The 15767-nt window shown below is 42.3% G+C and overlaps 1 protein-coding gene across 10 annotated transcripts in view; it reads left to right on the top strand.

Moving 5' to 3' along the window:
- Positions 1–15767, top strand: part of kcnq5b (potassium voltage-gated channel, KQT-like subfamily, member 5b) — a 149008-nt gene that overhangs the window by 116612 nt on the left and 16629 nt on the right. For 7 of the 10 annotated variants that reach the window (XM_080880476.1, XM_080880470.1, XM_080880468.1 and 4 more), the window contains exons 4-9: positions 5677–5852; positions 6597–6722; positions 8263–8373; positions 8780–8875; positions 10567–10661; positions 15289–15315. In XM_080880476.1, the coding sequence (XP_080736602.1) occupies positions 5677–5852; positions 6597–6722; positions 8263–8373; positions 8780–8875; positions 10567–10661; positions 15289–15315 (631 nt within the window). Of the gene's footprint in view, positions 1–5676; positions 5853–6596; positions 6723–8262; positions 8374–8779; positions 8876–10228; positions 10318–10566; positions 10662–15288; positions 15316–15767 lie in introns of all 10 variants that reach the window. The other 3 variants (XM_080880474.1, XM_080880469.1, XM_080880471.1) reach the window with 1 other exon arrangement.

Raw genomic sequence — 15767 nt, 5'->3', positions numbered from 1 at the left:
AGTGACCTTTAATTGATCATAGTGTTGGTTCAGGTAGGCCATGAAGTCAGCCTACAGCTACCAAATCTCAGGTAGGTTGCACTGTATATGCTACTTTAGCCTTCACACAGGTGCTGCACACCTGCAAGCCACTTTGCAACCAGCCTCCATCCAATTATCTCCGTTTCTGACTCGGTGTCCTATCAGTGATGTCAGCTCGGTTATGTGCTGATGTTCTTCTAGAGCCATGTCAAACATAAGTGGTTGTAGATGGAAACAGGAGGGCTTGTTTTTACTTCAGTGATTCTAAACAAACTCTGTGCATATTTGTGTGATAGTTTGAAAGTGCCTAAAGGTGTAGAAAGTGAGCTCATCCAGACAGCGGTGAATCTTACGAATGATTTATTTGTATCCAACCTTGAAGAACACAAATGTATTTTCCCTTTTCTTTAATCCTGGATTTAGAAAACTCTGTAAAAGCTACAGGACAGATTAGCTTTTATACAGACAGGAAAAATCTGTATGCTGTATTAACCACTGATATTTGCGCAGATAGTTAAAACATTTACAGAGTTCAACACACATTTAGAGAAGAACACTAGGGTGATGGTACTGTCATGCTAACATTTGCACAACCTGGGGAAAGTAAACCTGTCTGACTCCTGAAAATCATTCAGGAGTCAGTTTAGGTATTTATACTTGAGTATTTCCATTTTAAGCTGCTCTGTAAGTGTAATAAAAATATTAATCTTGTAAACATGAGTGCTTTTAGTTTTTATACTTTTGCTGATAGTACTTTTTAAACTCGAGCAACATTTACTTTAATGGATGCACGGGATCTGACTGATCTGTCTTACATTAAAATGCTTTAATAATGCTAGAATAATAAGATATCCTGGTCTGAATATCTAAAAATAATACAGCCTCCAGCTGAACTCATTTAAAATGTTCTTCCTTTTGCTGTTACTTTTGGCCCAGAAGTTAAATCATTTCTTCTTCTTCTGTGGAGTCCTTTAAGCAGTTCTTTTTTTCTTTTCACTTTGGCTGCTGCATCGTGCCCAGTGGAAATTCTGTTAACCAGTTTATTTGTGGCAGCAGGGCTCCCTAATTACTCGCGATCAAGCAGCTTCACTGGAGCCGTACGGCGGCATGTTGATGCCAAAACAGCCGAACGCCAAAGGAAGTTTCTGTGCTCAGAATAAGCACCGCGTGCAGAATCTTCATGTTGATATGACGTTTTAACCAGCGTGATCTAAAGATGTGTTAGTCTGTGACTTCAGAGCGACCAACATTAACTCGCAAATGAAGCGGGAATGAAAACTAGCATCGCTTTAACTGGTGTGAACAGGTGATTTGTCCCTGTGAGTCATTTAAAAGACCAAAGACTCCCCGGGGGTTAAAGGAACCATGTCCGCTGACAGCCTGAGTAAATGACTCCATGGTGGCTGTGATGCACATGGCTCGGCCCTTATGGAGATGCATCTGAATGATGCGCCTGAGGATGGACTGTCATAATATGCAGCTTTCTTGTGTTTGTCTGGTTTCACGCTCACATTCTTTCGTGTGAAGTTTTGCCTGAAGCTCAGAACACTGTGTTTCAAATGAAGACCTTCAAATTGTGATCATTCATCACAATTTGATCATATCAACCATCAACTCTGCAGGTTTGCATTCGGATCTGTTCTGGAAACTGAATATGTTCTGCATATGTGCACTTGCTGTTGCTGGTCCTGCTTGCCCTTACATGCTATCAATGTCTAAAGTTTTTAAAAATCTGCAGAAAGTGCAGCTTTGCAGTGGAGGTGTTTAAAAATGGGAGGCCGCCCACCGGTCTGTGTAGTTTCATTGAGAAGCTGAGCTCTTTGCCGTCTTTAAGTTCTAAACTGGGAAGAAGTTGGTTTGTGAAAAACTCAGACTGAAATACACAATTTCTATCCTGGTTGTGGAACACTGGACCTGGAATGATATTTAAGGATAAGTGAGGATAGGAGTTTGTCCAACCAGTCTACATGTGTTTGCATCCTTTGGTTTAACCTGTAGGGAAGTGCTTCAGTAGTACAGTGTATCTGGCCTGATGTTACAGGCCATTTAGTCCATGTACAAGTGTGTTTTGGGCGGGCGGTTTGGGCAGCTCCTCAGAAACCCAGATCTGGACAAGCGGATTGATGAATGGATGTGTGATGAGTGAAAATGTTCCTACATTTTTGACTTCACTGTTGGGGAGCTATCGTGAGATGTGCTGTCTGTAGGGCTGAATGCCTGTGTAGAGTCAGCTGGACTGATTTAAATCTTTGGATTCTTTGTGGGGTTTTTTTGTTTTTTTTACTTTCCTCTGAGCACCTTCAAAGTCGGCGAGCTCTGCTGGTGCCCCTTTAATGTATTTGTAATGCCGCTGCTGCTCATGACCTTTCCCCTTTCTCTTCCTCTCCCCACTGTGGGTCAACTGATCTGTTTATTTATACGACCATCAGCTTCACCTCAACAAACATTCTCTCTTTTAAAAAAATGGGTTCAACTGAAGGACAGAAGGGAAATCCTCTCGTACACAGTGAAGTAAAATAGCACGGCCCGGGTGTAGAGTTTAACGCGGAGCATCGCCGAGATGGAAGAGACGGGGAGATTTGGGGGGTTTTTTTTGAGTTGGACGAGGTCTTATTTGTCTGTGCTCTTTGTGGGTTTGGTGTTATTCATGTGCTCGCTGTGCTTTGTGTGAACTTCCTCTGCACAGAGTCAGATCTGTGTGCGTCTGCCTCTCTGTGCCCGTGTTTACGTCTGTCACAGTTTTTATGCTCTTATGGGAAATTAAAAGGAAACAAAGCAGAAGTGTGAGCTCTGCTTTCAGATATACAGCAGAGCACTGTTTTAGCCAATTACCTCTCCCTCTGCTGTGTTTGTGTAAACAGCAGATCGATGCAGTAGCCAGGCAACTTAAATCAGCATATACTCTGTATAGGAAGAGGCCATAGGCTGCTATTGTGCTGTTGATGCCTGTGGCAGATTATGTCATCTCCAGTAATATGGAGCCTTTGTTGGGCTGATTTACTGCAGTGAGCAGCGAGAGATGACAACGCTGACTTACTGTTATTGCTGCTGCATGATAGACGTCGAACCGTCTAACTGGCGTTCAGATGAGAATGAATTTTGATAGGATGGTTTCACGTTAAGATCAATAACAACAAGATATACTTGCTTCTGTTTTCTTTTCTGCTTTTTTTTGGAGCTGTCAATGAGATGAGGGAAATAGTCGTGTTTTTTCTGAGAGCCAGTTTTCTTATTTTTTGAGTGCACACAGAACGTACACATAAATCACTACACATAATCGCTAGGGGTGCAACGATACTCTTATCGATATTGAACCGTTCGATACAGTGCTTTCGGTTCGGTACGCATATGTATCGAACAATACAAAATTTGTAATTTATTTTATCAACTTTCCTTCTGACGATGCTGTCTGTGTTGAGCGCTCAGTGAATCTGCGTTTGACTACTCCGCCTAGGCTGCACTGTCGAGCGCAGATCCACTGAGCGCTCAACACAGACAGCATCGTCAGAAGGAAGAGCGCAGGGCAAGCTAGCGAGACAGAAGTTAAGCTCTCCTTGCAACATGGCAAATTGAACCTCCCCCAACCTCATTCAGATCTGGCGTTTGGAATTATTTTGGTTTTCATGTGAGGTATGACCCTGAAGGTAAGCGCGTCATGGACTAAAGTAAAACAGTATGTTGGATGTGCCACGCAATGCTCAATTACATGGGTGGGAACTAGTGTGTTAGCGCAGTTAGCTCGTTAACGTGTTGGCCGTCTAGCCCCACGCAGGGGTAGCTCGTTAACGGAGATTTGCCGTGTTGTGGCGTTAACGTCATTTCAACGAGATTAACGCTGACAGCACTAGTGGGAGCACAACGAATATGACTGCACATTTACGCAGACATCATCCTAGTGCAAAGACAAGTGGAAGCAGACAAAAACAACAAGCATGCATGCTGCAGAAGAACACTGCCACTAGCTAACTGCTCAGCGCGGCAACGGCATAGCAACAACAACAACAACAACACACAGGGCGCCCTCTGACCCCGGAAGGACACACCGTCGCAGCGAGAGGGCGTCACCCGTCACTATAGCAACATAAATAAAACATAACAGTACAAACAGAACCCCGAATAGCCCTGACCAGCTACATAGCCCCCACCTAAGGGGTCAGTCGTCCCCGACGACCCCATTACCCCACACAAAGTCCTGCAAATGTCCAGGTGCCTTCTTTTGGCGCATCGGCCGGTCACGACCGGCGGGGGGAAAGTCACTCGGGTCAGAACATGGGGTGCCACCATCATCCCACTTCTGACACCAATGTGGCGAGCTCAGACAACGAAGAGACGGAGGTATCGTTTGGTCTTGCTTCCCGTGAGCTAGCCAGGGAGCACAGCCGTTTATTGACATCTGCAGAAGAACACTGCCGCTAGCTAACTGCTCAGCGCGGCAACCGCACAGCAACAACAACACACAGGGCCCCCTCTGACCCCGGAAGGACACACCGTCGCAGCGAGAGGGCGTCACCCGTCACTATGGCAACATAAACAAAACATAACTGTACAAACAGAACCCCGAACAGCCCTGACCCGCTACAATATGCTGCTGAGAATATAGCCCAGAAGAAGCGGATAGTATAGCTTTTATTTAGGAAAGAGCCATTTCTCTGTAATAAACTCTCTTTTCCAAAGATGAGTGATTCCTCAATCAGATACAGGGCTCAGAAAATCGCTAGCCCGACAGCGAGCTGAGTGTTGAAATTAGTAATTAAAAAACTCAATTTCTGAGCTCTTGTTTCATGTTTACGTAGCTGACCGTTTATGGAAGGAAGGCAGTGAAGCAAGGCACCCCGAAGCAAGTAAGATTCACTCCACAGGCCGTTAGAGGCATGTGGCGTGTATATTCGAGTCCATTCAGATATTAGTAATATTGAATATTTAATCAATTTTAGTATTACAGTAATATATATCTCCAGTAAATAGATCTGACAGCAGGTCAACTTATGCCAAGCTGGCCTCCAGGGTTATAATGCACAGTCGGGAAGCCTTTCTGGGATCATAAAGTTCTCTGGCACCACCCATAAATACCAAAAACTACACTTCCAGGTGGTCTCTGTGTGTCCACTTTCAGCACTGCTGATGTTTTATTATGACTCTGTGGAAGTCCGGTTCTGCCAACTTTCCCTCGGTTAAAATTTTTTCTTTAAATATAGACTCTGTGCACAAGTGTTGGTGCACACCTCTGAGCCTTTGAATTCAAGTGTTTCAGTCACAGGTGTATAAAATCAAGCACAGAGAAGGTAAAGTGCATAAACATGAATAATGCTCTGTTGACTCAGTAACTGCAGAGGTCCAAACTTCAGCTAGCATTAGCATCAAAATCAGTTTTCATAATCCACCATAATAAAAACTGTATTTCAAGTTTTTCTGATCTTTTTGTGGTCGTCTTCCTCTGGCATGCCAGGAGCTTCACGGCCTGGTTCCTGTAGCAAGGCAGCTCCTGTAGGTGTAGTGTGTTGGTGACCCAGCAGATTTGTCTGTATAGTGTAGCTTTGTATAGATTATTTCTGTTTGAAAACACATATTTATCAGTGCAGATCATTTTAAAGGCAGCTTCATAAAGAATTGTATCCTCTTCTGCTGGTAAGCCGTCGTTTTGTGTTTTCATTCCAGACATCATAGTGCTGATAGCGTCAGTGGCGGTGGTGTCAGCAGGTAGCCAGGGCAACATCTTTGCCACGTCAGTCCTGCGAAGCCTGCGTTTCCTGCAGATCCTACGAATGGTGCGAATGGACCGAAGGGGAGGCACCTGGAAGCTGTTGGGCTCTGTAGTCTACGCACACAGCAAGGTAGGCGAGGAGGGCATCTGCAGATCAAGCTTCTGATCAAGCTTCAGGGAATCTCAAGATGTTTCTGTAACGCTATGTTTATACGATTAAAACAATTAAAGGTGTTAAAGATGAAATGTTATCAGAATCAGAATCAGAAAGGGTTTTATTGCCAAATGTTGAGCAGGTTTACAACATTAGGAAATTGCTGCGGTGCTTCAGTGCAAACATACTGTCATAAATTGCGATTAAATAGGCGATTAAATGCAGTATTTATTTATTTTTAAGCTAGTAGACTAATCTTGCATGATAGTTTGATTGCTCTTCCTTGCTATTTTGAGGTCACAGAGGGTTTCATGAGCATTCATCACCTACCTAAATGTTCCTGATAAAGTGTACACCAGCACAGCTGTGTTCCTACAGCGTTGTTCGAGCAGAGCAATGAGTCAGATTAGCTGCAGTCCCTGATTTGCAGGTAACACTGGGCACATTCAGAGGTCTTGTAGAGTTCAGAGCAGGCAGTTCAGCAGCTGTTTTAGCAGCACATCAGGAAGTTGGTCGCAGTGTTTTATCATATTTATGTCTAAACCAATAAGTGACTGCATCAGAGGAAGGTTCTGTAAAGGGTCGTGACCTATCACGTCATTATTTTATTTCTGTTTCTGACTTCAGTGTTCAGAGAAAAGTGGTTTTAGGTCGATGTGCATTAAATAAATGCTCCTTTTTCCACCATTAAACTCTGAATGACCTCTTTGACTTCTGCAGGAACTGGTAACCGCCTGGTACATCGGCTTCTTGGTCCTCATCTTCTCTTCGTTCCTTGTCTACCTTGTGGAGAATAAGTTCAACAATGAGTTTGCTACGTATGCGGATGCCTTGTGGTGGGGCACGGTGAGTTTGGAGGAATTTCTGTACTTTAGTAAAAAGCCCTGATAGAAATGATTTTTTTAGCAGCTGTCAGCCAATCTCTGCAGCCACCTGACCCTCCTGAGTTAGACTTTCTTGGACATCAGCAGAGTACAGGTTTTACTCTGAGTATTTTCAGATGAGTGTGTCGTGCTCTGGATGCAGAAAAGCAGAATCCTTGCTGTTATTATCTCCTGTTCAGCTCTGCCTCTGAGCACCAACAGCCGTCCATAAACATTAGTCCTGCACGGCTCCGTTAAACACCATTATTAATCCGGCTCAGAAATTCATAATGGTGTAAAATAGCCTTTGTCATGAATGGTAATCAGAGCCTGAATGAAAAATGTTCAGGCTTCCAAATCAAAGAGGTAGATGGATGGATATCTGTACAGATGGGCAGATAAAACTGGCACAGTAATAAAGCCAAGTAAGGTTTTTCTGCCAGTTTCAGTCCACGGCCAGATACATCTGCCCCTGTCATTAAATGGTGAATACACTTCATTAAATGCTCCTTTTCAGGCTTTTGTTGAATACATGAGAATGCTTTTATCCAGCAGTCATATTTTGATGCACTAAGTACCATCAACTTAAATCATTACTGCAATTAACTCTTTTAATTCTATTAAAACTTCACTTGCTGACATCGAGATGTTTGAGTCCCATTTTCATTGAATCTGAGGTTTCATATTGTCAAAACGCCCTCTCCGTGTATATCTGCACAACATCATCAGATGCTCGGTAGGTCTTTGCACACATAAAGGACAAGAGGAGTGCACATTCGGTGCCTTAGAAAACTTTATTTTTTCAGATAAGGCAGAATAAACATTTGAGCCGCCGGCTTTCAGCAGCGTTCTTGGAACCAAGGCCGCACAGACTGACGCCCGTTAAAGCCTCTGCGCAGGTTTAATCATTCAGATGTGATTGCAGTGCTTGAAGGCATCATTTAAAATCATGTCTCTGTATGGAGAAAATCAGGCTGTATGCAAAAGGGAAAAAGATGCAAATACAATGGAGCGATGCGTACTAGAAGACATTTAACACTGAGCAGTCTGACAGAAATAAAAGCAGTCTTAATAGATTGGTGTAAGTAAAGCAGAGGATGCATTTTCATTCAAGTCTACTAACCAAATAACCCCTTTTAATATCACTTAAAGGACCATTTCACCAAAACTGCAAAAGCTGCCTGAGGCACAAACAAAAAGATGAAACCAGTTTCTGTCCTACAACCTTTAAAAGATGCCTTTAAAAACAGGTCTCATATAGGTAGATATAGGTATAGGTATTCCACATGACTTTATAATTTCCAACTAATGACGTCTTACTGTTAAATAAAAAAACTACTAATAGCTTGTAGATGTTTAGATAAGTCATAGACAACCTCAGCGTTACCAGGTCACTTGCAAGTTCTGATACAGCACAAGTTTTAATTTTAAATATAACATTTGTTTAAAAGTTCCCTGTTTAAACAGCCAGGGGCTGCATATGAGCATCCATCAGGCCCTGATAATAATCATTGTTTTCACAGATCACCCTGACAACCATCGGCTACGGAGACAAGACGCCAAAGACGTGGACGGGGCGGATGCTGTCCGCGGGGTTCGCCCTCCTCGGCATCTCCTTCTTTGCCTTGCCAGCTGTAAGTTATTCTTTTTTTATGAATCAGTTTTCTGTAACAGGTTTTCATTTTTTTTCTCTCATAAAGTTTCCTTTTTTATGAAATTTGCTTCTTTTTTAATGTAAATTTACAACCTTATTATTGCAGTTTATAATAATAATTATTGTTGTATTGTTGTAATAGAACATTCAGTTAATTTCCAGTCACAGTAATTCAGTCATTAAATTGAATTATGTTCCTACTTGAGGACAAAAGTTCTCTGAAACAAGCTGTTTTAGCGCTTGCCTGCTCTCTTCTTATTGGCTGACTTCTGGAAGCCTGCACAGGAGCACTAGGATACTCTCTTTAAGTCACTGCTACCAGTGCACGAAACCACATCATGGTGTATTTGTGGTGTGTGTATTTATTGCTGTTTATATCATTTCAGGGTATTCTGGGTTCAGGCTTTGCCCTGAAGGTCCAGGAGCAGCACAGACAGAAGCACTTTGAGAAGAGAAGAAACCCAGCGGCCTACCTCATCCAGGTAAAACAGACACCCTGTTATTCTTTTGTCTCTGACACATATCTCTGCTTTGGGCTGGACAATGAAGACGTTAACGTTGACGATTCAATCCACTGTAGTGTTGTTAAAATCTATAAGCGACTGTCATTCTCCACTTTGTCCTTTTCCTTCGTGGACTCGACGAAACCCAGTGAAAAGCAGATATCGTCACCCTGTGCAGCCCAGTTCTCTCCTCATCTTCTCAAAGCTCAATCATCTCTTTCACCTCCTACTAGTATAGCCATAGACTGTATATAAAAGATGGTCATGGCTACCATGCGATCACCATTTGGGTTGCAGATTCCTGTTTTTCTTCCTTTCTTGCCGTTTTGAAAGCAGGCGTTACGAGCACAGGTGGAACCGAGGGATGTTCCACGGCTAACACATAGACAACCATCCGCACTCACATTCACACCAATAGGTGTGACAGACCCCAGCATGATGGTGGAATTGAACTCAGGACCTTTTTGCTGTGAGGCAGCTGTGCTAACCACCACTGCCCAAGGAAGATTCATGACAAGGAGAAAAAAACTGTGTGACTTTATTTATGCTTTGAAATGTCTGTTCAGCTCATCTAATCTAGATGATCTCTTGACGTTCCAAAGGCTTCTTCAGTTTTTAAAGCTGATGAGGAGTCAGTGTTGTAGGTGGCTGAAAGCATCTCTGTCCACTGAACTGAAGTGGTGTCCGACAACTCCAACTATCTGCCACCTATGATTCGGTCCTGAGGTCCCTTTCCAGACGATCTAACAACATTCAGTCCTCGTCCTATATGACCTTAACAAACGACATGATGATAGGGTGGGACAACAACTCGCAAACAAGGCCAACATGTCCGGAACGAACTCCAACGTGACAATCCTGGGTTAAATACCTGGGACTCGTCATCAGCTTTCAGATGAAATCCAGTTTGGATTAAAGCAATTGTTTAAATGTGTCAAAAACATTTCCTTCCTACTGAGCTTATTGTCTGAAACAATCCGAAAGCCTGGCAGGGTTATTTGGGGGGATGGTTGTTTTGTTTTTGTTTATTTTTTGGGGTCTGAGGAACCACGGCGATGTTAAATCAAGAGCTGAGTTACAGAGAAAACTCCTCCCACTGTATGTCTGTCTTTTTTATACAGTCTATGGTATAAAGCACAGAAACACCAACGATCCCCTCCGTCCTGCTACCTGATCTTCACTCACCTTTAGTTTCATCCTGACTTTCACTGGTGCTGACCTCACATTGACCTCCTCGTATATTTCCCCACATGCTTCCTTTTCCTTTTGTCCATCATATGCTCCCATCTCCTCCTCCTCCTCTTCATCCTGTGCATCCCCATGTTGTACCAGGCTGCGTGGCGTTATCACTCCACCGACAGCACCAGGCCCTACCTGGACGCCACGTGGCGGCACTATGAGAGCCTCCTGCCTATCCACAGGCATGTATCCATGCCTGACCGCCGGCCGACCCCAGACGTGTGACACAGCCGTGTTTTAGTTTTCACTAATCAGCTCTTTTTTTACTTTCTTTTCTTTTCTCCTCTTCTCCTGACTCCCTCTGGGGCCTTGTTTTTCTTTTGGTTTTGTTTTTTTTTACCTTTTTTCTGTCTGTTTATCGTTTTTTTTCTGGGAGGGGGGTCTTTTAATTTTTCCCTTCCACCTATTTTTTTTGTGTATTCTGCATGCAGTGTGTTTGGCGTAGTTATGCGGCTGATGAGAACTCGGTTTCCATTGCTACCTGGAAGCCTCACTTGAAGGCGTTGCATACCTGCAGCCCTACAAAGTAGGTACAACTATGGCAGCTGGTGTCTGTATTTGGTGTCTGTGCCACATTCCTTTCCTGCACTTCAACTTTGCAAATTTAAAGTTCATTTAGATCCTCTTTGGATTATTCACTTTTCCTGCTCTGTCCTGTCGTTTTACGTATCTGCTTTTTTTCTCTTTATTGAAAATTTATAGAAGAAGTGATTTTAGAATTTTAATTTATAAATGACAGACAATTTCCAGGCTCCATTAATGTAAAAAAAAAAAGCTGACTCCTTCATCTGCTTCTCTATAAATGTCTCCGTCTGTGCGCTGAGTGCTCAACGGGCCAGGAACGTTCGCTGCTTTGAGGGACCAAGGCAGCAATTTTAGCCGTCACCCTTTCATAGCACGTCTATTTATGACTCCAATTGTGGCTTCAATGACCCAATCGGGCTTTTTGAACTCAAAGCCCTCATCTTCTCAAAAGCCCAGGGCCCAGAGTGATTTAGAGGGACGCACCTATTTCAGTCTGTCAGTGTGTCAAGGTTTAGCTGTAGTGCAGCTTTTTTACAGAAAATGATGAGGGATGCGGAAAGAGTTGAGAAAATTCCCCCAGTGCCGTCAAACCGTCAACTTCCATCAAGTGGTTCTTCATATTACTGTCAATGACAGGAAAGTTGGTATTTATAATAAAACCATACGTAATTTTACCTTCATAGTGCGAATCTTTTCAAATTTTACAGCCCTCAAAGTACAAAAGGGATGATTTTAAATTAAAGGCTTTTTAAGTGTCAGTATTTATTATATCCACATGAAACCTTCAGGACTGAAAATCACATTTAATCTCTTTTAAAAACTGCTACCAAATCACCACGAGTGTCACAATCAAGGTTTTATTTAAGTAAGATTTGTTTTTCTCTACAACAACAGGGGTGGGGAACTCCAGGCCTCGAGGGCCGGTGTCCTGCAGTTTTTAGATGTGTCCTTGATCCAACACAGCTGATTTAAATGGATAAATTACCTCCTAAAAAGTTCTCCAGAGGCCTGGTAATGAAGTAATCATTTGATTCAGGTCTGCTGACCCAGGGACACCGACCCTTGAGGCCTGGAGTTTGACACCGCTGCTCTATAAACATCTCTGAGCTTCAGTATCTCGTGATACATCCTAGCGTTTCAGATCGTATTCAGTAACACAACTTTAATGTCTGCAGTGTAGAGGAACAGACGCCCCAGAGAATTCACTTCAAAAAGTGCATTCTGGGTAAACTTTAAATGCTCATATCACCATGTGAGATGCGCGTCTGCTCAAAACAAGTCATGACATGAAAGTTCTCCTTTCACCTACCTGACTTTGTGTGAGCGGTGTCAGAACAAGTTTCTAAAAAGCCCAATCCGAATCATCCTTGGTGTTCACGTGTTCTTTATAACCGTTTGGACCGCGTCACCAAAGTTGACATGTTTTTGTCTGAGTCGTAGGAGTGTTGCATGGCTGCAGGTGCTTCTCAGCATTCAGAAACCGCTTGAAGGCCAATTCACAGGTTCCATGTTTGCGCCTCACCTGGTTTCTGTCTTAAGGTGTCACACTTTAAATGGGACCACACATTATTTTTATTCGTGTCCCCACATATTGAGGCACTGTCCAAATTTTTATTGGCTCCAGTTCACAAACGTAAACACACCTCACCAACAGATGTGCTGACTCAAGGATGCTGGAACTCAAAGATAATTTCCAGGCACGGCAGCAGCTGACATGTCGCATAACAGCATAAAAACAAACTTTAGCTTCTACTTCTGCTTATAAAAGTTGGGAAAATGGAATTAAGTTAAAAAAAACTGCAAGCTGTGTTCCTTTTCTTAAATTGTCTCAATGTCAAAAAAAATTCAATCTACATTTTAGCATTAATCTCATCACCCATGTTGTCCCACACAAACATCATGGACTTCATGTTTAGTTTGTTGGGACTAGATCAGAATTTGAACATGTGCTGGAAAAGAAGCTCCTGAAGTTTTGTGTTTCATACCCTGTGAGGTAAAAGATTTAACTATGCAGTTCCTGAATAATTTTTATGACTAAGAAAGTTTCAGAAACATCCCTGCCTCTGATTTATTATTTCATAAATCATACCGTGTCTACTCCAGCCAGCAAATTCTATTTTTTAAATTGACCTAAGACGAGCACTTTATTCATGAAGCTGCCCAGTCTGTACCAAAACCTGCTTTGCTCTATGTAACGTATATCTAAAAAGAGCTTCTTCCTGTTCCTTTCAGAATAAAAGACCTCAACATACGCTGCATGACTGCTATAATCCCACGTACTGTTACTACACATTTTAGAAAAGATCATAAATCTCTAGAACCCACATGGGTTCAATTGGCACAATAATGTTTTTATTTAAATGAAAGTCAAAATGACAGGTCATCACAGTGTGATGGCACGTGCTGTGGGAAATGACTGGTATCGTCCCAAACAGCACATGATAAAAGCAGAAAAGCTGCCCTTAAAAGCTCGCCTCCCTTCATGTTTTAGTATTGGCATTTATGAGTTTTATGCACTTACATTTAAATACTCTGTTTAAAATTATCCACAGTTCTGTGATATAATCCAGGCATCTAACCAAGCTGCTAAACGTTAATACTCGAGCTAGTTATGCACCTTGAATTATAGAAATGGGGAGCTTTTCTTCTTTGGTTAAAGAACATTTTTAAAATTTTATGATTTGTGCATTTTTTGGTATCCATCCTAAACACCCTGCAAACACCCAGTGATTGGGGTTTGTTTTCCACCCCTCCTATGTGCTTTTGAAAGCCATCTGTGGAGCCTGGAAATATTGGGACAGCTATCTGCAATGTATACAATAAATGCATTGCAGATGGTTACATATAATGTACAGTTATAGCTTTATGATTACTTTATTTAAAGGAGTAATGTGTGAAACATGCAGTCCTTAAGTCACTTTCTTCTCTCGCTGCTGCTTTAGTGTGCATGAACCTGCATGTTTGTAGTGAGTCTGCTGTTTGTTAAGGCTTCCACCATCAGGCCTCTTATTGATCGATGTGTTGCGGCCTTCAAATCCTCTGCACTTGTGAAAGAAACAGCTGCTGGCAAAGCTTGTGATGCAGAAATCTCCCTATCATGCTGAACACATTGGTGCGTTTGCAGGTTTTAGCTCCTCGGTTATAAATCATGTATAACTTGTATTTTAATGAATTCCTAAAGCTCACATCATCACGACTTTAACTGGAGAGTAAAGGAGTTTTTAAACATGCTGAGTGTGTCATTCATCACTGTGGACATAAACTTTGCATTTATGATGTTGCCGTTAAAGAAGAATTCGCATTTGCCGTTAACACTACTGCTGAGGCCGCGCTAACTTTACACGCTGAAAAGGTTTGCAAAGCAAAAGTAAACATAGAAATCAGCTGCCTGGAAAAGCCTCGGTGCTAAGTATATGAGGCACAACCTGCATTACCCAACATGAAGCGCATCCAGCAGGTTCACTGTCCAGTACACGTCAGGGTGTGCTTTATAAACTGGTTTGTTGGTTTTCATTAAGCCAAACGAGTTCATGTTATTATGTGGAATAATGCATTCACTTCACAAAAACTTTGACACTTATTGGGTCTGGATCTCCTGCTAGTTGGACTAACCTCATCCTCACCTAGGAGGTGCCAGGATATGTCCTGGTTAGATACCTGAACCACTCTAGCTGGCTCCTGTTCATGTGATGGAGAAGCAGCTCTAAGCAGAGTCCTTCCTGACTTACTGAGCTCCTCATGCTCCATCCAGAGTCTTGCCACCCTTCGAAGGAACCTCATCTGAACTCTAAACCCTGAACTCTGAACTCTAAACCCTGCCCCCTTGGCTTTGCCTAGAAATTCTAGAACATAGGTGTCAAACTCTGGCCCGCGGGCCAAATTTGGCCCGCAGCCTAATTACATTTGGCCCGCGAAGCCATACCAAATTACTATTAGAGCTGGCCTACTGGTATTATACAGCTAATATATATGTCGTTTAGTATTAAGCTTTGCTTGTTCCATATTCAGTTTTTCAGCAAAACTTGTTTGAGTCCATAACAAAAGATTCATTCTTATATCTGGAGGAAGATTTTTCAATAAATATTAATGTTAGCCCGCGACTTTGTTCCAGTTTTGAATTTTGGCCCACTGTGTATTTGAGTTTGACACCCCTGTTCTAGAAGGTTATGACCAGTATTAATGACCAAGGGCAACCTGGCAGAGGGCAGCTTCCACTGTGCCCGGGTCCAAATTATTTCTGGTAGTGTGAACCAGGCTCTCACTGCGGTTGTGCAGAAAATGATCGTCCTGTAATAATGGGTTAGATACCCAATATTCCTTGGTCTTGGAATAGACCAAGCTGCAAAATAAAAAATGATGCACTGTATTACCTTGCAATAACATTGTAACTTTGACCAAAAAAGACTGTTCACTGTGGTAGATTACATAACTTACCATACAAAAATTGATGCAAGACAAAGTGGAAAATATTAGTTAAACTCTCTTTAATACAACATATGAGATTTCTAATAAATGGGCTAAAACTTGCAAAAGCACCAGTATTTTGATATAAGCACTGTACTATTACTGAAGTTTTATGAAAAGATGTGTTCTCAAATATCTTTCCTTTTCTGATCTGTCTGCTGCAGGAAGGAGCAGGGAGAGTCGACCACAAGGTTTGTGACTGTTTGACCTTCGCTGTGTTACGTAGTGTTGTAAGTCCATGACTTGGAAATAGGGCTGGGCGTCAAATCAGAGAATGTATCAACAAAGCTGATGCGGCGCAGTACCACGTGTGACCACTTGGGAAATTTACCTGAAAATAACTGAGTGCCTGAATTTTATTTTCATGGCTTTTTCTTCTTGTTTTTAGTCAAATGTTTGTAAGTACTTGAGTTTTTAGATTACCTTGAAAAGTCAGCTTTAGATTTTAGAGTTTCTAACTCCTGCCTGTAGATCAAAGATGAATGACGGCTATAAGATACACCTCAACAATGTTATGAAGGGGGAATCAATCTATAGAGGCCGAAATGGTTTTATGTATCAGGCTATAAATGTGTTTATTTCTGCTGTACAGCCGGACTTCTTGAACACCGGTTGTTAGAGGAACTGATGTTATTGTGGCACT

Source organism: Rhamphochromis sp. 'chilingali' (genome assembly GCF_963969265.1).
Source record: "Rhamphochromis sp. 'chilingali' genome assembly, chromosome: 4".
NCBI classification, from domain to species: Eukaryota; Metazoa; Chordata; class Actinopteri; order Cichliformes; family Cichlidae; genus Rhamphochromis; species Rhamphochromis sp. 'chilingali'.
Note: the sequence above shows the minus strand (reverse complement) of the source record. Positions and strands in the feature narration are given on the sequence as shown.